This window comes from Neodiprion pinetum, chromosome 7 (assembly GCF_021155775.2).
Source record: "Neodiprion pinetum isolate iyNeoPine1 chromosome 7, iyNeoPine1.2, whole genome shotgun sequence".
NCBI classification, from domain to species: Eukaryota; Metazoa; Arthropoda; class Insecta; order Hymenoptera; family Diprionidae; genus Neodiprion; species Neodiprion pinetum.
In genome coordinates, this window is record NC_060238.1 from 1,018,995 (window position 1) to 1,035,828 (window position 16,834).

At 38.6% G+C, this 16,834-nt stretch overlaps 2 protein-coding genes across 4 annotated transcripts in view; both read right to left on the reverse strand.

The window, feature by feature from the left end:
- Positions 1 to 78: 78 nt before the first annotated feature.
- mRpS18A (mitochondrial ribosomal protein S18A) lies at positions 79 to 1,106 on the reverse strand. Its single transcript, XM_046636409.2, has 4 exons — positions 880 to 1,106; positions 573 to 712; positions 365 to 488; positions 79 to 264 (listed from the first exon to the last, which is right to left on the reverse strand). Exons 1-4 carry the CDS (start codon positions 980 to 982, stop codon positions 149 to 151), a joined length of 483 nt encoding a protein of 160 aa, XP_046492365.1. The 5' UTR covers positions 983 to 1,106; the 3' UTR covers positions 79 to 148.
- A 5,582-nt stretch (positions 1,107 to 6,688) lies between these two features.
- stet (stem cell tumor) overlaps positions 6,689 to 16,834 on the reverse strand; it is a 159,264-nt gene continuing 149,118 nt past the window's right edge. For all 3 annotated transcript variants that reach the window (XM_069137789.1, XM_069137790.1, XM_046636370.2), the window contains exons 9-10: positions 15,996 to 16,151; positions 6,689 to 10,981 (exon numbers count right to left, since the gene is read on the reverse strand). In XM_069137789.1, coding sequence (XP_068993890.1) covers positions 10,740 to 10,981; positions 15,996 to 16,151 — 398 coding nt within the window. In that variant the 3' untranslated portion in view covers positions 6,689 to 10,739. The remainder of the gene's footprint in view (positions 10,982 to 15,995; positions 16,152 to 16,834) is intronic.

The following is a 16,834-nucleotide window of genomic DNA, read 5'->3' on the forward strand; positions in this document are numbered from 1 at the left end:
GGTAAATCAATATTATTAGTAAATTTCGCATTGATAGCTCAGCTCATAATTCGGTCTCATAATTGGTCTTAAAATCAGTCGTTTATAACGTGGTTATTTATTTATTTTACACACAAAATACATGAACATAACTAAAGGGTTTTATGAATTATACAAACTTCGCCTTGATCGTTTTTTCGTCGAAATAAGTGTTAAATTTCTTCCAATCTTTTCTTCGCTTTGGATCTCGCCTGCTATTAGCCGGGGCAATGTTTGGCATGAGTCCTGCAAAAGATAGAAACAATAATGCGACAGATAAAAAATGATCTTACAATTTGTAAAACTCTGTCAGTAATTAAGCTTTAAAGACCTAATAATAGCTCACCTGCTTTTTGGGCCATTGCTACCATCGTTCCTATTCTTTTCTGCTGAGTTTTACAAAGGCCAGTTACTCTGCGAGGTAGCATGCAACCGTCTGACCGTAGAAATTGACTAAGAATTAGAACATCCTGAAATGAGATAAGGATATAGTGGTAAATGCTTTTTTTTCGCGGATTTTATGTTGAGAAAAATTGTGCAACAAATCTTATCACCGTATGCTTCACATCTAGACCGGCAGCACAAACAGGACAAGCTCCGGTGCGTGCTGTGTTTTTGACAAGCAAAGGTACTCTCGGTGAAGGAATGGTTACACCTTCAACTATCAGATTTTTCCCGTCTCTCGTCTCCCTTACTGTATAAAGCAAGTAAATTAATACATAAATAGAAAATCAGCTGTTAAACAATATTAACGTGTTTGGAAGTTATACAGGTTAGGTAAACAGATGAATCCTGATTTCAGTTTCCAGGTTTAGAGAATAAGAAAAAGCGGGTAAAGAGCAATAAAAATGAAGTACTAACTTTCTTTAATTCTCAACGCTGAGGAAAGATTTAAGCATCTTCTTGATTCTTGGGAGATTAATGTTCTCCCAATATTTACGGCTAAACGACCGAAAGCAGCCATGTCTTACAATCGACTCATTGGTGCAAAACATTAACAGCTGATTCAGCTGGATGACGAAGTAACGAAAGACCAGTAGAACTTTTTAGTTTTTCCCCACATTTGTTGGTAACACAATGTTTCGAGCCGCACGCTCGAGATATCGCAAAGCCGTAAAAGTAAACAAATTTCCATTGCTTGGTATTATTATAATCAATGCTACTTATCACTCTTAATAGTCAATTTCATTTTCAATAACCGTTTTCGTTGCTGTGGTGATAGAATAAGTCGTAAGTTCTCAAATAAGAAGGTGGTAAGGGAACTACACTGTCGGCTCTTCGTAACTAGCTCGTACCGACATTCGTAGCACGCAGAGTAGTGTCGAAACCGAAGCTGGGATCAGGTCAGTACAATTGTATGAGTGCGTGGAGAATTCTGTGAGTAGAAAATATTCATTGTACTGATGATATTCAAAATATAACATTGTGGTCGTCAAGTTCTTTCCGTGCATAACATGTGTGATATTTGTGGGGTCGGTTATCGACGTAATTTTGCGAGAAAAAAGAATTGCTCATAACCTGGAGTTGCTGCAAAACACGGAACAAAAGTTGCGACCGAGAAACGAAGCGTTTCTTCATATTTTCTTCGTAACTTCCAAGCTTTTGATCCGACCATGTTCTAGGTGTCTTTTTCAAAATTAGAAAATGTCCTGTGAATCAATTTTGAAACGCACTGATTTTGATTCCAAAATCGTCCTAGTACTAACGAAATTGAATTGAACTGTAATAGGAAAAATTTATGGGTTTATTTATTCATTGAATTTAGCAGAAATTGCAATTACAATGTACTTAAATGTACTCGAATACAGTGCATAACCTAGAGAAGTAAAATTATTACGTGTGTGCAGGGTTCGTTAGTATACATACGTTTACAGTTAAGAAATTCTTAAAATACTGTTAAGTTTTATTAATTAGTTTTACCACTTGGTATGTATTTATAAATAGGAACATAAAATATAAAATCATCAGATAAAGAAAACAAAAATAGAATAAGAATAAAAATTTGCAGCATTCTCTGTAAAACTCCATTTCTTATTAATTGAATGTATTTTTATTTGTAATTTTTTTAAACACTACGTAAATATCAAGCAAAAACACGGATTAATATTATACATTAGTCAAAATCCATTGTTTTAATTTATATTTTCTAAATTTTTCTCCTAATGTTTTAAACTCTTTTGGAAGTTCATTAAATAATCTAATTGCTGTGATCAGACTTCTCTTCTCGCCGGTTCTTTTCCTGATTTTTGATGTTTGTAGAATTGTAGACCTGGTTCAAGAGTTAGATGTAATGTATTTATTATTCAATTCAGTAACGTGATATAGTAGAGATTGCAGCGAGATGAGATGACTTAAACTTTGTGGATTTTTGATGCTGATAATTTGATTTCTTGTTTATAATTTAAAAAATTGGATTTTGCTACGGTTGCAGCAGAATAAGATTATCATATGCACCCTCTCATGCTATAATTTTATAGTTGATTATAACATGGAAGAAAACGTAATATAGCATTCGTAATATCTCTGTCTGCATATATCTAGATAATTTATAAAAAATAAGTACCAAGTATTTGGTTTTATTATTAACATGTTCAATATGTTTATTCCATCTTAGATTAAGATCAAAAAAGCGACCTAGATATTTACATTCACTCACTTTTCGAATGTTTATCCCGTTTTTATGAATGTCGATAGAGACTGGAATGCTGTCATAGCGATTGCCAAAATTCGTATAAACTGTTTTATTTATGTTGAGTGATGATTTACTTGGGGCTAATCATACTGATACTTGATTAAGGTAGCTATTCATTGTTGATTCCATACCTGTCCAAGTTATATCATACGATATTAGGACTGTATCATCAGCATAAGAAAAAACAGTATCATTGGGCATAGCATTAGGATGATCGCCAACATATAATATAAACAGCAAAGGTCCAAGTATTGTCCCTTGAGGCCCTCCAGTATTTATAGTCATAAATTCACTTTACGATATCATTATTTTTAAGTCATTGAAGCCTAAGATAGTTGGTTAAAAGCTTGTGAGCAAACCTCTGAATCCGTAGTTATATATCTTATCCATAAGAATTTCGTGTTCTACTGTGTCGAGTGCATTTGCAAGGACAACAAAAGTTATAGCTATTGGAAAATTATTATGTATTGTTTAGAGACTCAAGTTGGTGATCTTCTCAAGTGCTTTTATTGTTCCACAATTTTGTAACGCACAGCTAAATTGCTTATTTGATAAAATTTGAGATTTACTTGGAAAGGTTGTAATTCTGTTGTGGATCAATGTCAATCAATTAATTAAATGCTTTAGCAGTTCAGCGATACAGGAAGAAAGGTTTTTGATTACATTAGCATGAATTTTTTCAATAACACGCTGTTTTAATATTTTATTTTTTAATTTTTTCTTCATTTCAAGTGTATCAAATGGTTTTTCTGCTGTTACTTTTCATTCGTTACTCGCAACGTGTTAGAACTACGCCTGAATCATTTCTTTCGCATGATTATGACGGTATAGTGCATCATCAAATTGATTCCAGTATTTTTCAACATCATCGATTTTTCATGGAAAATCCAAAGGGGTTAGCATTACTATTTTGGATAAAAGTACATTGTTTGGCTGTTGCATAGTAGAATTTTAATTATAATGTTTGTGGGTGAACTATTTTCTCATTTTATTCATCACCTATAATGTTGAACCGTTTAGACCTAGTATTAACAATTTCATTCGGCTTATCAATTTAAATTCTATATTTAGCGTGGATATTTTGATTTTTGTTTTTTATTTCTAATCGAACTTCTCGTTTATTAAATTTTTCATTGATTTAGACAGAAAATAAGAATACTACGTTCATAGAAATTACGACTCGTTGGTCTAATGTTTGTACTATTAATAAAAATTTGAACATGGAATTTATGACTTATAACTCACCTGTCCCCTTTTCATGTCATTAGACATTTCCGCTATATGATGAAAAAGTAATAGAGTGATGACAACGTTTTGCAAGGGCCGTTGCTGGTAAATTTAAATTCGCCTAATTAGTGGCAACCAAACTTACATGTACGCGACACGGCCATCAGGCGTAAGGCGTGCCTTCGATCAAGCTCCTCGGCTCAGATGTTTTCCTGATACCAGGAGTAATTTTTCGCTGCTATTTCTCCGATCTAATTGAACCAAGTGGGAGCGCCTAATCATAGGCAACCAGAACGGTACGTATGTGACACGGGCTTTCAAGCATAAGGCGCGCCTTCGATCAAGCTCCTCGGCTCAGATGTTCTCCTGATACCAGGAGTAATTTTTCGCTGTAATTTCTCCGAATTGCTTAGTCTAAGTGGTAGCGCCTAATCATTGGCAACCACGTTTATACGTATGCGACACGGGCTTTCAGGAATAAGGCGTACCTTTGATCAAGCTCCTCGGCTCAGATGTTCTCCTAATACCAGGAGTAATTTTTCGCTGCAATTTCTCCGAGATGCTTAGCTAAGTGGTAGCGCCTAATCATAGGCAACCACGCTTATACGTATGCGACACGGGCTTTCAGTAATAAGGCGTGCCTTTGATCAAGCTCCTCGGCTCAGATGTTCTCCTAATACCAGGAGTAATTTTTCGCTGCAATTTCTCCGAGTTGCTTAGCCAAGTGGTAGCGCCTAATCATAGGCAACCACGCTTATACATATGCGACACGGGCTTTCAGGAATAAGGCGTGCCTTTGATCAAGCTCCTCGGCTCAGATGTTCTCCTGATACCAGGAGTAATTTTTCGCTGCTATTTCTCCGATATAATTGAACCAAGTGGGAGTGCCTAATCATAGGCAACCAAACTTGTACGTATGTGATACGGGCTTTCAGGCATAAGGCGCGCCTTCGATCAAGCTCCTCGGCTCAGATGTTCTCCTGATACCAGGAGTAATTTTTCGTAGCAATTTCTGCGATTTGCTTAGATTTAAGTGGAAGTAGCATGTAAGCAAACGAACAGATGTCCTCTCAAGTAGGCAGGCATGCCTTAATTCATACACACAGCGTCGACATCACATGCAGTCAATCAATCAATCAATGTGTCCCTGTTTTTAGAAGAGCTCCTCGGTTCTCCTGTGCTCCTGATACCAGGAGTAATTTTCGCTGAAATTCCTCCAATTTGCTAGTTCTAAGAGAAAATGGCGGGAAAATTAGAGATCACATGCCCTCTCAATCAAGCAGGCATGCCTTCAGTCACACAGCGTCGACATCACATGCAATCAATCATTCAATCAATCAATGTGTCCTTGTTTTTAGAAGAGCTCCTCGGTTCTCCTGTGCTCCTGATACCAGGAGTCATTTCGCTGAAATTTCTCCGATTTACTTAGTTCCAAGAGGAAATGGCGGGAAAATTAGAGATCACATGCCCTCTCAATCAAGCAGGCATGCCTTCAGTCACACAGCGTCGACATCACATGCAATCAATCATTCAATCAATCAATGTGTCCTTGTTTTTAGAAGAGCTCCTCGGTTCTCCTGTGCTCCTGATACCAGGAGTCATTTCGCTGAAATTTCTCCGATTTGCTTAGTTCCAAGAGGAAATGGCGGGAAAATTAGAGATCACATGCCCTCTCAATCAAGCAGGCATGCCTTCAGTCACACAGCGTCGACATCACATGCAGTCAATCAATGTGTCCCTGTGTTTAGGAGAGCTCCTCAGTTTTTCTGCGCTCCTGATACTCGGAGCATGCATGCCTTCAGTCATACAGCGTCGACATCACATGCAGTCAATCAATCAATCAATGTGTCCCTGTTTTTAGAAGAGCTCCTCGGTTCTCCTGTGCTCCTGATACCAGGAGTCATTTTCGCTGAAATTTCTCCGATTTGCTTAGTTCTAAGAGAAAATGGCGGGAAAATTAGAGATCACATGCCCTCTCAATCAAGCAGGCATGTCTTCAGTCACACAGCGTCGACATCACATGCAGTCAATCAATGTGTCCCTGTTTTTAGAAGAGCTCCTCGGTTCTCCTGCGCTCCTGATACCAGGAGTACTTTTTGCTGAAATTTCTCCGATTTGCTTAGTTCTAAGAGGAAGTGGCGCGAAAATTTGAGATCTCATGCCCTCTCAGGCAAGCATGCATGCCTTCACTCACACAGCGTCGACATCACGTGCAGTCAATCAATCAATCAATCAATGTGTCCTTGTTTTTAGAAGAGCTCCTCGGTTCTCCTGCGCTCCTGATACCAGGAGTAATTTTCGCTGAAATTTCTCCGATTTGCTTAGTTCTAAGAGGAAGTGGCGCGAAAATTAGAGATCTCATGCCCTCTCAGGCAAGCATGCATGCCTTTAGTCACAGAGCGTCAACATCACATGCAGTCAATCAATGTGTCCGTGTTTTTAGAAGAGCTCCTCGGCTCAGATGCGCTCCTGATACCAGGAGCAATTTTACGCTGAAAATTCTCCGAACGAACCAATTACAAGTGAAAGTCATCAAGTGACCTCCTCAGCTTACGTGTCCTCCGGATATCGGGAGCAGTTCCACGCTGAAATTCCTCCGATTCGCTTAATTCTGATTGGAAGTATAGGGATTCCATTATAGATCGAGTATACACCTCGTTAAGCACGAAGGTGTAAAACAGATTTCAATGCATTTCTGCGATTAATTCGACATATTCAATTCAAGTATTTTTATTGATACTCCAAAGCTCATTTCACAAACTCCAGGTCATAATGTCTGTGGCTTATATTATATATAATATATATATTATATCCTATACTATATTCAACTATAATACGTATTTCTTTATACATTATACAGTTACACATACATATGTCATTTTTATAATTATTATTATTGTATTTTACAATTTTTAGGTCCACGGATATCAAATGTGTACGGTATAGCATACTAATAACTGGCAGTGGAATGCTATTTATAAATGTTGAATGAATAAACAGGTATCGAGACCGATATCATGACAACAACAATCAGAATAACATTGATATCCGTAATAATAATAGTAATAATAATAATAATGACGCTGCATTTGCAATCAAATAAACGCAACTGATGTACGGTACAATGTAATTGTATAGTAATATAGGTACTGGAACCTCTCTGATTGCTGACTGACACATAATCCCGCCCACAACCTACAGTTGTCCGAAATTGATTTAATCAATAATTAATAATAATGGTAATGATAATAGTCACAATTACAATACTTATACGTAAATGTAGTTAATAATTTGTTTTACTAGCTCCACTTCTTTGGCTTGTGGACTGACAGAGAGATATCATACCTCCAGATTTACTTTCAAATCTGCGCACGTATGTATGTACGTTTCATGTATTACCTCCATCATTCGATGAGTTAGAATCAACGTTTATTACAAGAAGATATGAAAAATAGAAAAATGCACGGAGTAAAATATTTTCCTTTCATTTACTCTTCTTGTGTAACCACAATCTTGATAAATTATAATCAAGAAATTAAAATATCCGACGTAATATTATTGTAGGGCATAATGATAATATTATAATTAATAATAATAATAATGGTATTAAGGTAGTGTTAAAATTAGTAACGTGAGGCCTGTACAAAAGTAATGTAAGTATCATACGAAAATAAAATACATTTTATGACATAATACGAGATCTCAACTATAGCCATACAATGTGCATACACGTACACACACGTCCAGCAACGTATGTACATAGGTATATATTTATAGAGACTTGGCGTTCAATCTGTGAGGGAGAGGGAGACGGAGAGAGAGAGAGAGAGAGAGAAGATGAGAAACAAAAATGAGATAATCGTTGTATCTCGATTGAATAAATAAATAATATGATAATAATAATAATAATAATAATAACAACTATAACGACAACCGGTGACGTACGATTATAATTTATTATAATACAAGACTTATCTCTTTTTCCTATACAATATAACAAAAAATAAAAAAATCAACATAACGGGCCTTGTTATAGCCCCATATTTCGACTGCAGTTGTTTACTTTTGTTTTTAATACAACTATACTATATTATGTATATGAATATACACAGAGTCGCGTAAATTACTATCAGTAGCAAGAGTGGTAGTGTAAGAATGATCAATAAACGCTAGTGTTACGTATTCAATTATTATAATAGTATGCGTGCATCATCGATGGGTATATATTTATATACATAAATATGCATATAGTGTTTTGACAATTGTGTAAACGCTGCGCACTTTTTCCATTATATTATAATACATTCGTATAGAACAGGTATTTAACTGACTAGTATCGTTCGTTCATCACACGCCAATCTCTAGATTCGTTGAGTTTCAATTTTCCATTTTCGTTTCCTTTCATGTTTTTTCTATCTCTCACTCTCTCTGACATTATCGGTTATCATATTTGTCACTTTAAATTATCACCTGCAACTGCATCTCGATTCTACATGACGAACAAATCCTGATAACAAAGTAAAATATTACAGGAAATTATAAGTATACTCTGACCGCTGCTTATTTTTTTATGTACATAAATTATTTGATCGATTGTAATAATAACAATTACAATGATAATTTTCAAGTGAGACGAAAGAACAAAACGGACAGGAAACATAAGACTAATAGCGAAGTGAAACCGAAATAAAATAAAAATAAAATATCACGGGGGTAATGTTTACGCATACGATCAGTCTGGAAGAGGAAAAATTTGTCTAACCGCGAATCAGTATGATTACCGTAAGGTGTAGAATGATAATAGGAATAGTAGTAATAAAAATGATAATATCATTAATAATGGTAACGACAATAATATTATAGTGAATCGACATCCTGAGAAGTTTGTTAATCAGAGACTGAGTGACGGTTACTATTGCTACTATTATTATTATTGTTGTTATTGTTGTCTTTGATTTAATAAACAATTGCGCTGCTTTTACTTACCATCACGCGATAATATAGACTATAGTGATACATATTTTATATTCATAAATAGTTAATTAGCGTTACCTATATGCTCGACTTGTTAGGGGGTTAGGCGGCAATTTGGTAATCGCAATTTACAAACTAAACTACTTATATAAATTTCGTCCACCTTCTTTCTTACATTCTTTCTATTTAGTTCCTTACACTCCTAGGCTATAATACATGATATTTACACTTGATTATGCGTACATATCTGTCGGTCTATTAACCTATCTATACATACGTATTCATACATACATCGGTATCAAATGTGTACATTTATTGTTAATACGTGTCGCCTGTATATACGTGTAGCTTTCGATACTGTAGCTATTAATTACACGACAGCAACGCGTGTCGTTGTTATCATTATTATTATCATCATGGTATCATTAAGCGTTCGTTATGTATACAGAATAGCCATAAACATATATTACATAGACGATTAAATAGATGATGAAATAAATAAATGACAGTTCACTTTATAGAATTGACAATAAATTAATATGAACGATAATAATCATATAATGATAATAATAGTAATGATAATAAGTATATAATAAAGATATTGAAAACTGATTTACCGCTATCATATTTCGAACGAAAGAGGTATTTATACGATATATTGTACGTGTACACAATTTTGTTATTTTGTTTTCGCAATATACTAGCCATAGAATTCAGTCTTTTAGTATTATACATACATATATACTCGTACGCATCGTACATAAATACAAATATCTCTGTTTCTCCCTGAATTTGTAATAATAATGATAATAATAGTCAACTAATACCAACGATAATTGCTAAAACGGTCGTTGGAGTATTATTATTATTATTACTGTTATTATTATTAGTATCATCGTCAATGGTATTATTATTATTATTATTATTATTCTTATCATTGTTACTACAACTTTTTTTTACGGCAAATAGTAGAAAAAAGGACTTGGAAAAAATTACTCAAGAAATTTTGAATGGTCACACAAATACCTTAGCGAACGTGAAAGCTTTTTCCTCGCAACCGTGAACAGAGAGAGAAGTTGACTTAATTAATTTATCGAAGATTTATATATATTTATACAGATAAGAATTCTTCGATAAATATATGTATATATACGTATATATATATATATACATGTGTATTGATGGTTGTTTTAAACAACTCACGCATTTTACACACTCTTTTTCTTTGGTTTGATTTTCTTGTTCCGAGATGTATTATCAATATACACATTATACACGTACATACGTATAAAGTAGTCTCTCGATCGTTGGTTCATTTTGTTGATTTTTTTTGTTTTCAAATATTGTTTCTAATTTTTCCTCCTTACACAGTTCATTTTACGCAGTATCTTCTATATTTTGCTTTTATTCTTTCCTGACATAATTAATATGTATACATCATAATATTCTTCTTCTCGCTCGTTTGGCGTAATATTTTCGTTCGTTTTTGGCGTATCTCCGTTGCACAAAGATGCGAACCAGGGCGGAGAGACAGAGAGATAGATAGATATATAGGCATAGAGAGAGATAGATAGAGAGAGAGAGAGAGAGAGATAGAGAGAGAGAGAGAGAAAGAGAGAGAGAGAGAGAGAGAAAGAAAATTTGCGTTCTTGTGCAATTACAGGTATAACAAGACCGATTATTACGTGATGAATATTGTCCAATAGTATAAACAACAGTAATGGACAGCTTCGCGTTACGTGTTCGTCACAGCAGCGGCAGCAGCGGCACCATGGTGATGATGATGATGATGGTGCAAACGTGGCCCGTAAGCGAAGCTAACCTCGCGTCAGGGGTAGTCGGGGTGCATCAAGTTGTACATGACCGCGAATATCGTGCAGGCGGCGTAAACACCGAGGGCGACCCACCACAGCAACTGCTCGTGAAGTCGTTGCTCGAAATTCTTCAGCACCAACAGTCCGATCGTCAGCCCCGCCAACGCCCCCGTAAGGTGAGCAACGTACGACACAGGCGGACCCATTTGCTCGGCGGCGTACCTGTCGTATATCGCAAAGCCGACGTCGGCGCTCGCTGTAATGATAAAAGAAACAAGACAAATTACTAATTTGATGGGAATGACGTAAGCAATAATGAAGATCAATCGCACAGGTCGGCAAAAAAAAAAATAAAAAAAAATATATATATATCGGTGTTTATTCTTCCCGGTTTAAACGAGTAAGAATCTATCGGTATAACATTGAGAATCACTACAACTCGATACGCACTCTGCAAGACTTTGTTAGTTATCCTTTCATTATTTCCTTCTTTCTTTCCACCAAGAAATATTGTGAAATTCGATGGAATTCCAAGGGGCGAAGAGTGCAGGTGAGCCAGAGGTGAGCAAGGGGCGCGGGTTTATAACGTCGCGTGGCAGCTCAACTCGCGTATACATTATACATCGTCCACTCACTTTACATGGTTTACTTACACTGTAGGTACCACCACCACCACCACCACCTAGTGTACATAAGGGTGCTATCGTATAATATAATGTATACTTGTACGGCTTTCCACAGGGGATAAGTCCGGCCTGCGTATAGTAAGGTGTACACGTATACCTACTAGGCATAGCTGTATATACGGTTAAATCAATACAAAGTCAACGGGCTGTAGTCTGAACTCACTCACTCACTCACTCACTCACTCTTTCTCTTTCTCTTCCAGTTGCACTGTCCTCGTTGCTGTAGAGTATTTCGATTGTCGACCAAATTACGAGCAAAGACTGTTCTTGTCGGGGACGAGGAAAGAAACGAAATTGAAAATAAAAAGTTGGAATTGAATGAAAATCTTTACTTTGAACAGTTTTATTTATCAAAGGATCGAGGTAACGGGTAACGAGTATATATTGCCGTAGTGATCAGGCCGGAACCAAACCGATCCAAAGAAATTAACTCTCCAGACAAATTTTAAAAATCAATAATCATACCTTACTCTCTGATAAAACCGCTGCAGTAAGACCCTCGAAAATGATCTGGTAAATCTTCGTAAAATACGAGTCAAAAAGACTTCCTCGGCTACACATATAATCTGATTCCTAAATGTTTCGCTGTATTATGTTACGAAAGTGTCGATTAGCGCCGATTAAAAGCTAATTGTCTTTTGAAAATAAACATACAGTTTACAAAATACTCAATAAGCCTACAAGCGAAAGAAATAATTTCGTTAGAAATGCAAATTGCATACATAGTATATATTATATACGTTACAGGTATGTGTTTTTTCAAGTCCGTATTCGTAAGCGTTTATTGTAGCGTACGCGAGTTGTTCAAAGTTGATGGTAGTTGGTGATGGTGGTAGTGGTGGTGGTGCTTTTTCCGTAATTGGATACTTTCGCAGTTGCGCTGCCGCTACCGGTGCTACAATTCGTGAGCTGCGAAAAAGTCTTTCATCCTTTCTTACTTTCTTTTTTTTTTTTATTTCTTACCACGATTCTTCATTCCATTCCCGTATATTTTCCACTCCCTCTTACCCTTTTCCCTCTTTTCCCATCCCCCGCATCGCGTTACCCCGTCACTCTCACTCTCCGGCTCTGTCACTCTCATCTCATTTTCCGCGAAGGCTACTTCGCTGCCACGTTTTCTCGGTTCTACTACACCCTGGAGAAGGAAGCTGGTACACGTTGATGCCGCTGCTGCTGTTGCAGCAGTATTATCGAAGAGCCGGCGACAAACCCAACCTCGCGAGAATGAAGGAAGTAAGAAAGGAAGGGTAGAACCCCCAAGGAGCTAAGTCGACAATTCGAATTGGCCGTGACTCGATTTCGTTATACTAGTTTCGAAACCCTGTTCCGTCAGCTAGCTCGTCTGACCAAGTCTGTAGCCGCCTTCCTCGGATCGATACCTACATTCATTTTCGTCATCGTCGAGGAGTGAACGAATCACATACATCTTACTGCTGCGAATCTGAGAGGAAACAGCCTTGGCTAACGGGCATTATAATTATACAATTCTCCTTCGTTATCGACAAGTCAAATGAGTTGGATAAAAATGAGGGTCAAAGGTACGCTGGAAAATTAAACGAGAGCATAAAGGATTCTGTATATGAAAGAAGAGCAATCATCGATTCTCGTCATCGCCTGATCGAACTTTGTGCAACAAACAGACGTAGAAAATTGGTCGTCGACGAAAAGGGAGAAGAACCCAATCAATGAACCAATGCAGCTGGTGCAGTGGCTACCTCACCGCTTGACTCTTCCTCCTCCTCCTCGACCTTTTTCCTCAACCCGAAGGTAAACATCCTCGTGTCGCGTTGTTAAGCCGAGTGTACCAATATTCTCAAGTACCTCAAAACCTTATTGCAACTTCCTCTTACCACCACCACCATCACCGCCACTATTACTATTATTGCTACTCCTTCTGGACTGCAGGGAATTCGTTGTGTAGCATCACTGCAATATACATACGATGTGCGCTGTGCGGTTGAAGAGCCTTGCAGAGATGAGAAGAGGGGGAGGAAGAGGATACCCGGAGGACGAGGCTGCAGTTCTGGCCCCGGTTTTGCGGCTAGGAACCACTACCGTAATTGGATTCTCATCGTCTGTCGAGAGAGAGAGAGAAAGAGAGAGTGAGAGAGAGAGAGAGAGAAAGAGAGAGAGAGAGAGAGAGAGAGAGAGAGAGAGAGAGAGAGAGAGAGAGAGAGAGAGAGAGAGAGAGAGAGAGAGAGAGAGAGAGAGAGAGAGAGAGAGAGAGAGAGAGAGAGAGAGATACCTATTCAAAGAGTTCTAGGGAAGGATGTTCAGGATACGGAGCGCATCACGGATAGGTACCTGTATATCTACGAAGTAAAGTGAAAATGGTGAAGGCAAACTGATTCCTTATATGACGATGAAATTCGCCAATAAATATGTATACAGTCATATTGCTTTCCACCCTAACCTAACCTAACGTAACGTAGCCAGCCGTATACAAAGCCCTCGGGCTTGTACGATGGATCGTATAACGCGTCTCTAATCGCTTTCGGGTCCGTCCGATGGAGGATCGACCGACCGAGTAAGCGAGGGGGATTTTATTGGCCGGTATAAGCTGCCCGGCGTCGAGGATGCGGCGAGTGGAGGCCAAGGAGTAAAACGAAGAGGGTTACCAAATGAGGGAGGCGAGTCTTTATAATCCGTTATATACCGCGTATTATAATCCTAAACTTCTGAAATCGATCATCCAGCTCGATTATAGTATCGGCCGACGGTCGGCTATTAGTTCGGCTGAACAGCCCGACGAACGGACGTCTGTCCGGATGGCCGAATTGGTTGCCGATCAAATCGTTTCACGGTTTCCCCGATCCGCTCAGTCTGCGGATATCCAAGATGACCTCACAGAAATGTAACATGGTGCCCGTGCATCTGACAACCGACTCAACCCGAGGTCACTTATTTATTTCCGTATATTCTGTTCACTGAAAATGACAGTTACAAACGTTAAAGGAAAAATATATCAAGAGGATATTACGTTTTTTTTATTTACGTTATTTAGATGGAATTTGGCGCCTATACGACGCGGCGACGTCACCTTGGATATACGTTTTCCGATTTCTTCGACTACCGCGTACGCGCGTTGTTTTGCCTTATCTCCTTCCTTACAGCGTGGTTGCAGGTAAGCCGGATATTCGCGATACAGTGGCTAGTCGGGGTGTAAACGTGGAAACCTTCGAAGTGCAGTGTAGCACTAGCGCGGTGCAGGGGTCGACCGACCTCCTTCTCCATGTGGAGGAAAAAGAGACTCATTTTAGACCCGCGGAAGCCTGAATAGGGAGGTCTGTGCGTCTTCGTTGCCTTCGTTCTCCATCCTCCTCAGGATACACAAAAATATCGCATCATCATCATCATCATCGTCATCGTTATCATGGCCCATGCAAGCCATCGCGTATGTAACCACGTGTATAATAATTTACACCCAGCTAGCTGAACGTTCCGCCCCTGCAGAGATCGTATCTTTTTCCATTAAAAGCCGGACATCATCGCAGCGTGGTGACACATTTTGCGATTTATACCGCTTCGTGGTAAGGCTGCATCACCTTCCGTACCTACCATCAACGGCGAACCAGATGCGAACCTGAGATATTATCCGTTGACGAAAGAGTCGAGTTCATATACGGTGAATGAACGAATGAACGAGTGAACGAATGAACGAACGAATGCGGGTGTTCTCCTCGTTGGTTCTGTCGGTTTCTCAAAATCTAAAGGACGATTTTTAATTATTCCTCTATTCTCTTTAAACATTCAAGTTTTGGTCAAAAACTCGGCAGTTTACAGCCTGCAAATGGCTTCAGGTGACTTTCTTCGATTGAAAACGCTTCAAAAGACACCGAACAATAGTGACTCAGAGAATGAATTCAACCGGGTCTTAAGTCGACTGATTTCAAACAGCGAAATGACTTCACGTCAATGACAGCGTGATCACGAGTTCAAACGGTTTCGGGCAACTAGGACTGAACGACTTCAACTACATAAATCGAAGCAATTTCGCGACATTCAACCGAATTCGAGTAACAGCACGACTAAGGTACACCTCCCCTGTAAGGCTTAATCGATTCAGCAAACGCTACGATTGTCAAGTCTGCTAGTTACGCGAATTAAAAGGACTTTGTACGAATCTGCAACATCGCGAGAGAAAGGTTAATCGTCTCCGGGAAGACTGTACCTACTCTGTCCATGGATTTTCATCTCATTATTCTATCATCTACCGGCATTGGGTATACATATATACGGTGTACCTACCGTGCCGATATCGAGTAACGGGCTTGACTAGCTTCGCGAGTATAATAACTTGTGAGAAAACGGTGTTATTGGGTCCACAATGACACGGAAGAGGATGGGGACAATGGGGAGAAAGGAGGCCAGGAACTATTGGAAGTCTGGAATCCCGTGCGTTATTAATATTACCAAGCGGACAACTGCGGAGGGGTTAACGCCGATCCGATTAATGCTTACGATTATCCGTGCAGACTGAGCGATCCCGAAAATATGCCAAGTGTCGCGAGAAGATTTCATCTTGGTAAGACGTTGGGTGCGAATCGATACGATCAAGGTTGTCTCGGCCTGCAACAAACTTACCGATAATGAAAATCCCGATCAGCCTGACGATTCCAAACTCCATATTATTGTAGTTGAGCAAAACGTTTGCAAGATGAGCGGCGAGAAGAGCGTAGACACCGCCACTAGCCCCGACGAGATAAACGTCCGTGTCGAATACAGACGTGCCGAGAGAACCTGAAAACATAAACTCATCATTTTTCACGTAGAAACCATTCGTCGCCTCGGCGACAAGTGGAATTTAATAAAACTCTCCGATTCTCGTTCGGATAATGAAATAATTTTAAAGAAGCACAAAGCCTGCGGAAATAGAGGGAGAGGAAAAGAGTATACCGCGTACGGCTCGGCGGTATTCGATTCGGTGACGTTAAAATTGCCTCTCGAATCGCGATTTAATCCCCTGATGACTCGCGATGATGATGCTGCCGTTTCACTTGGTCGCAGAATTTAAACGATCAAAATGAGAAAAACACGGAAAAAAGGGGGGGAGGAGGAGGCGGATCATAGCAATTCTACGGTGTGGGAAATTACACTCCGAAACCCGTTAAATCGATACGGACCCATTAATATCGTCGAGAATTCCCACAAACGGTATTATTGGAACGGATAAAGTAAAAATAAAAATACAAAAAAAGTGTTGTAAAGGAAAAGCAAGAAAATCATCCAATTCCTGTTAATCGTGCGTTTCGTATTCAATTTGCTTTTACAATTTATTCGAAACGGGTATAATACAAGGTACGATATACGTTGAATTACGAAGAGCTACGTAGAACGAATGAAGGGGATTGAAAATTATGCATCACGTTTATATGCAGGGTATCTGGATTGGGGAACGTCGAAACCGGATGGAAAAGAGAGAG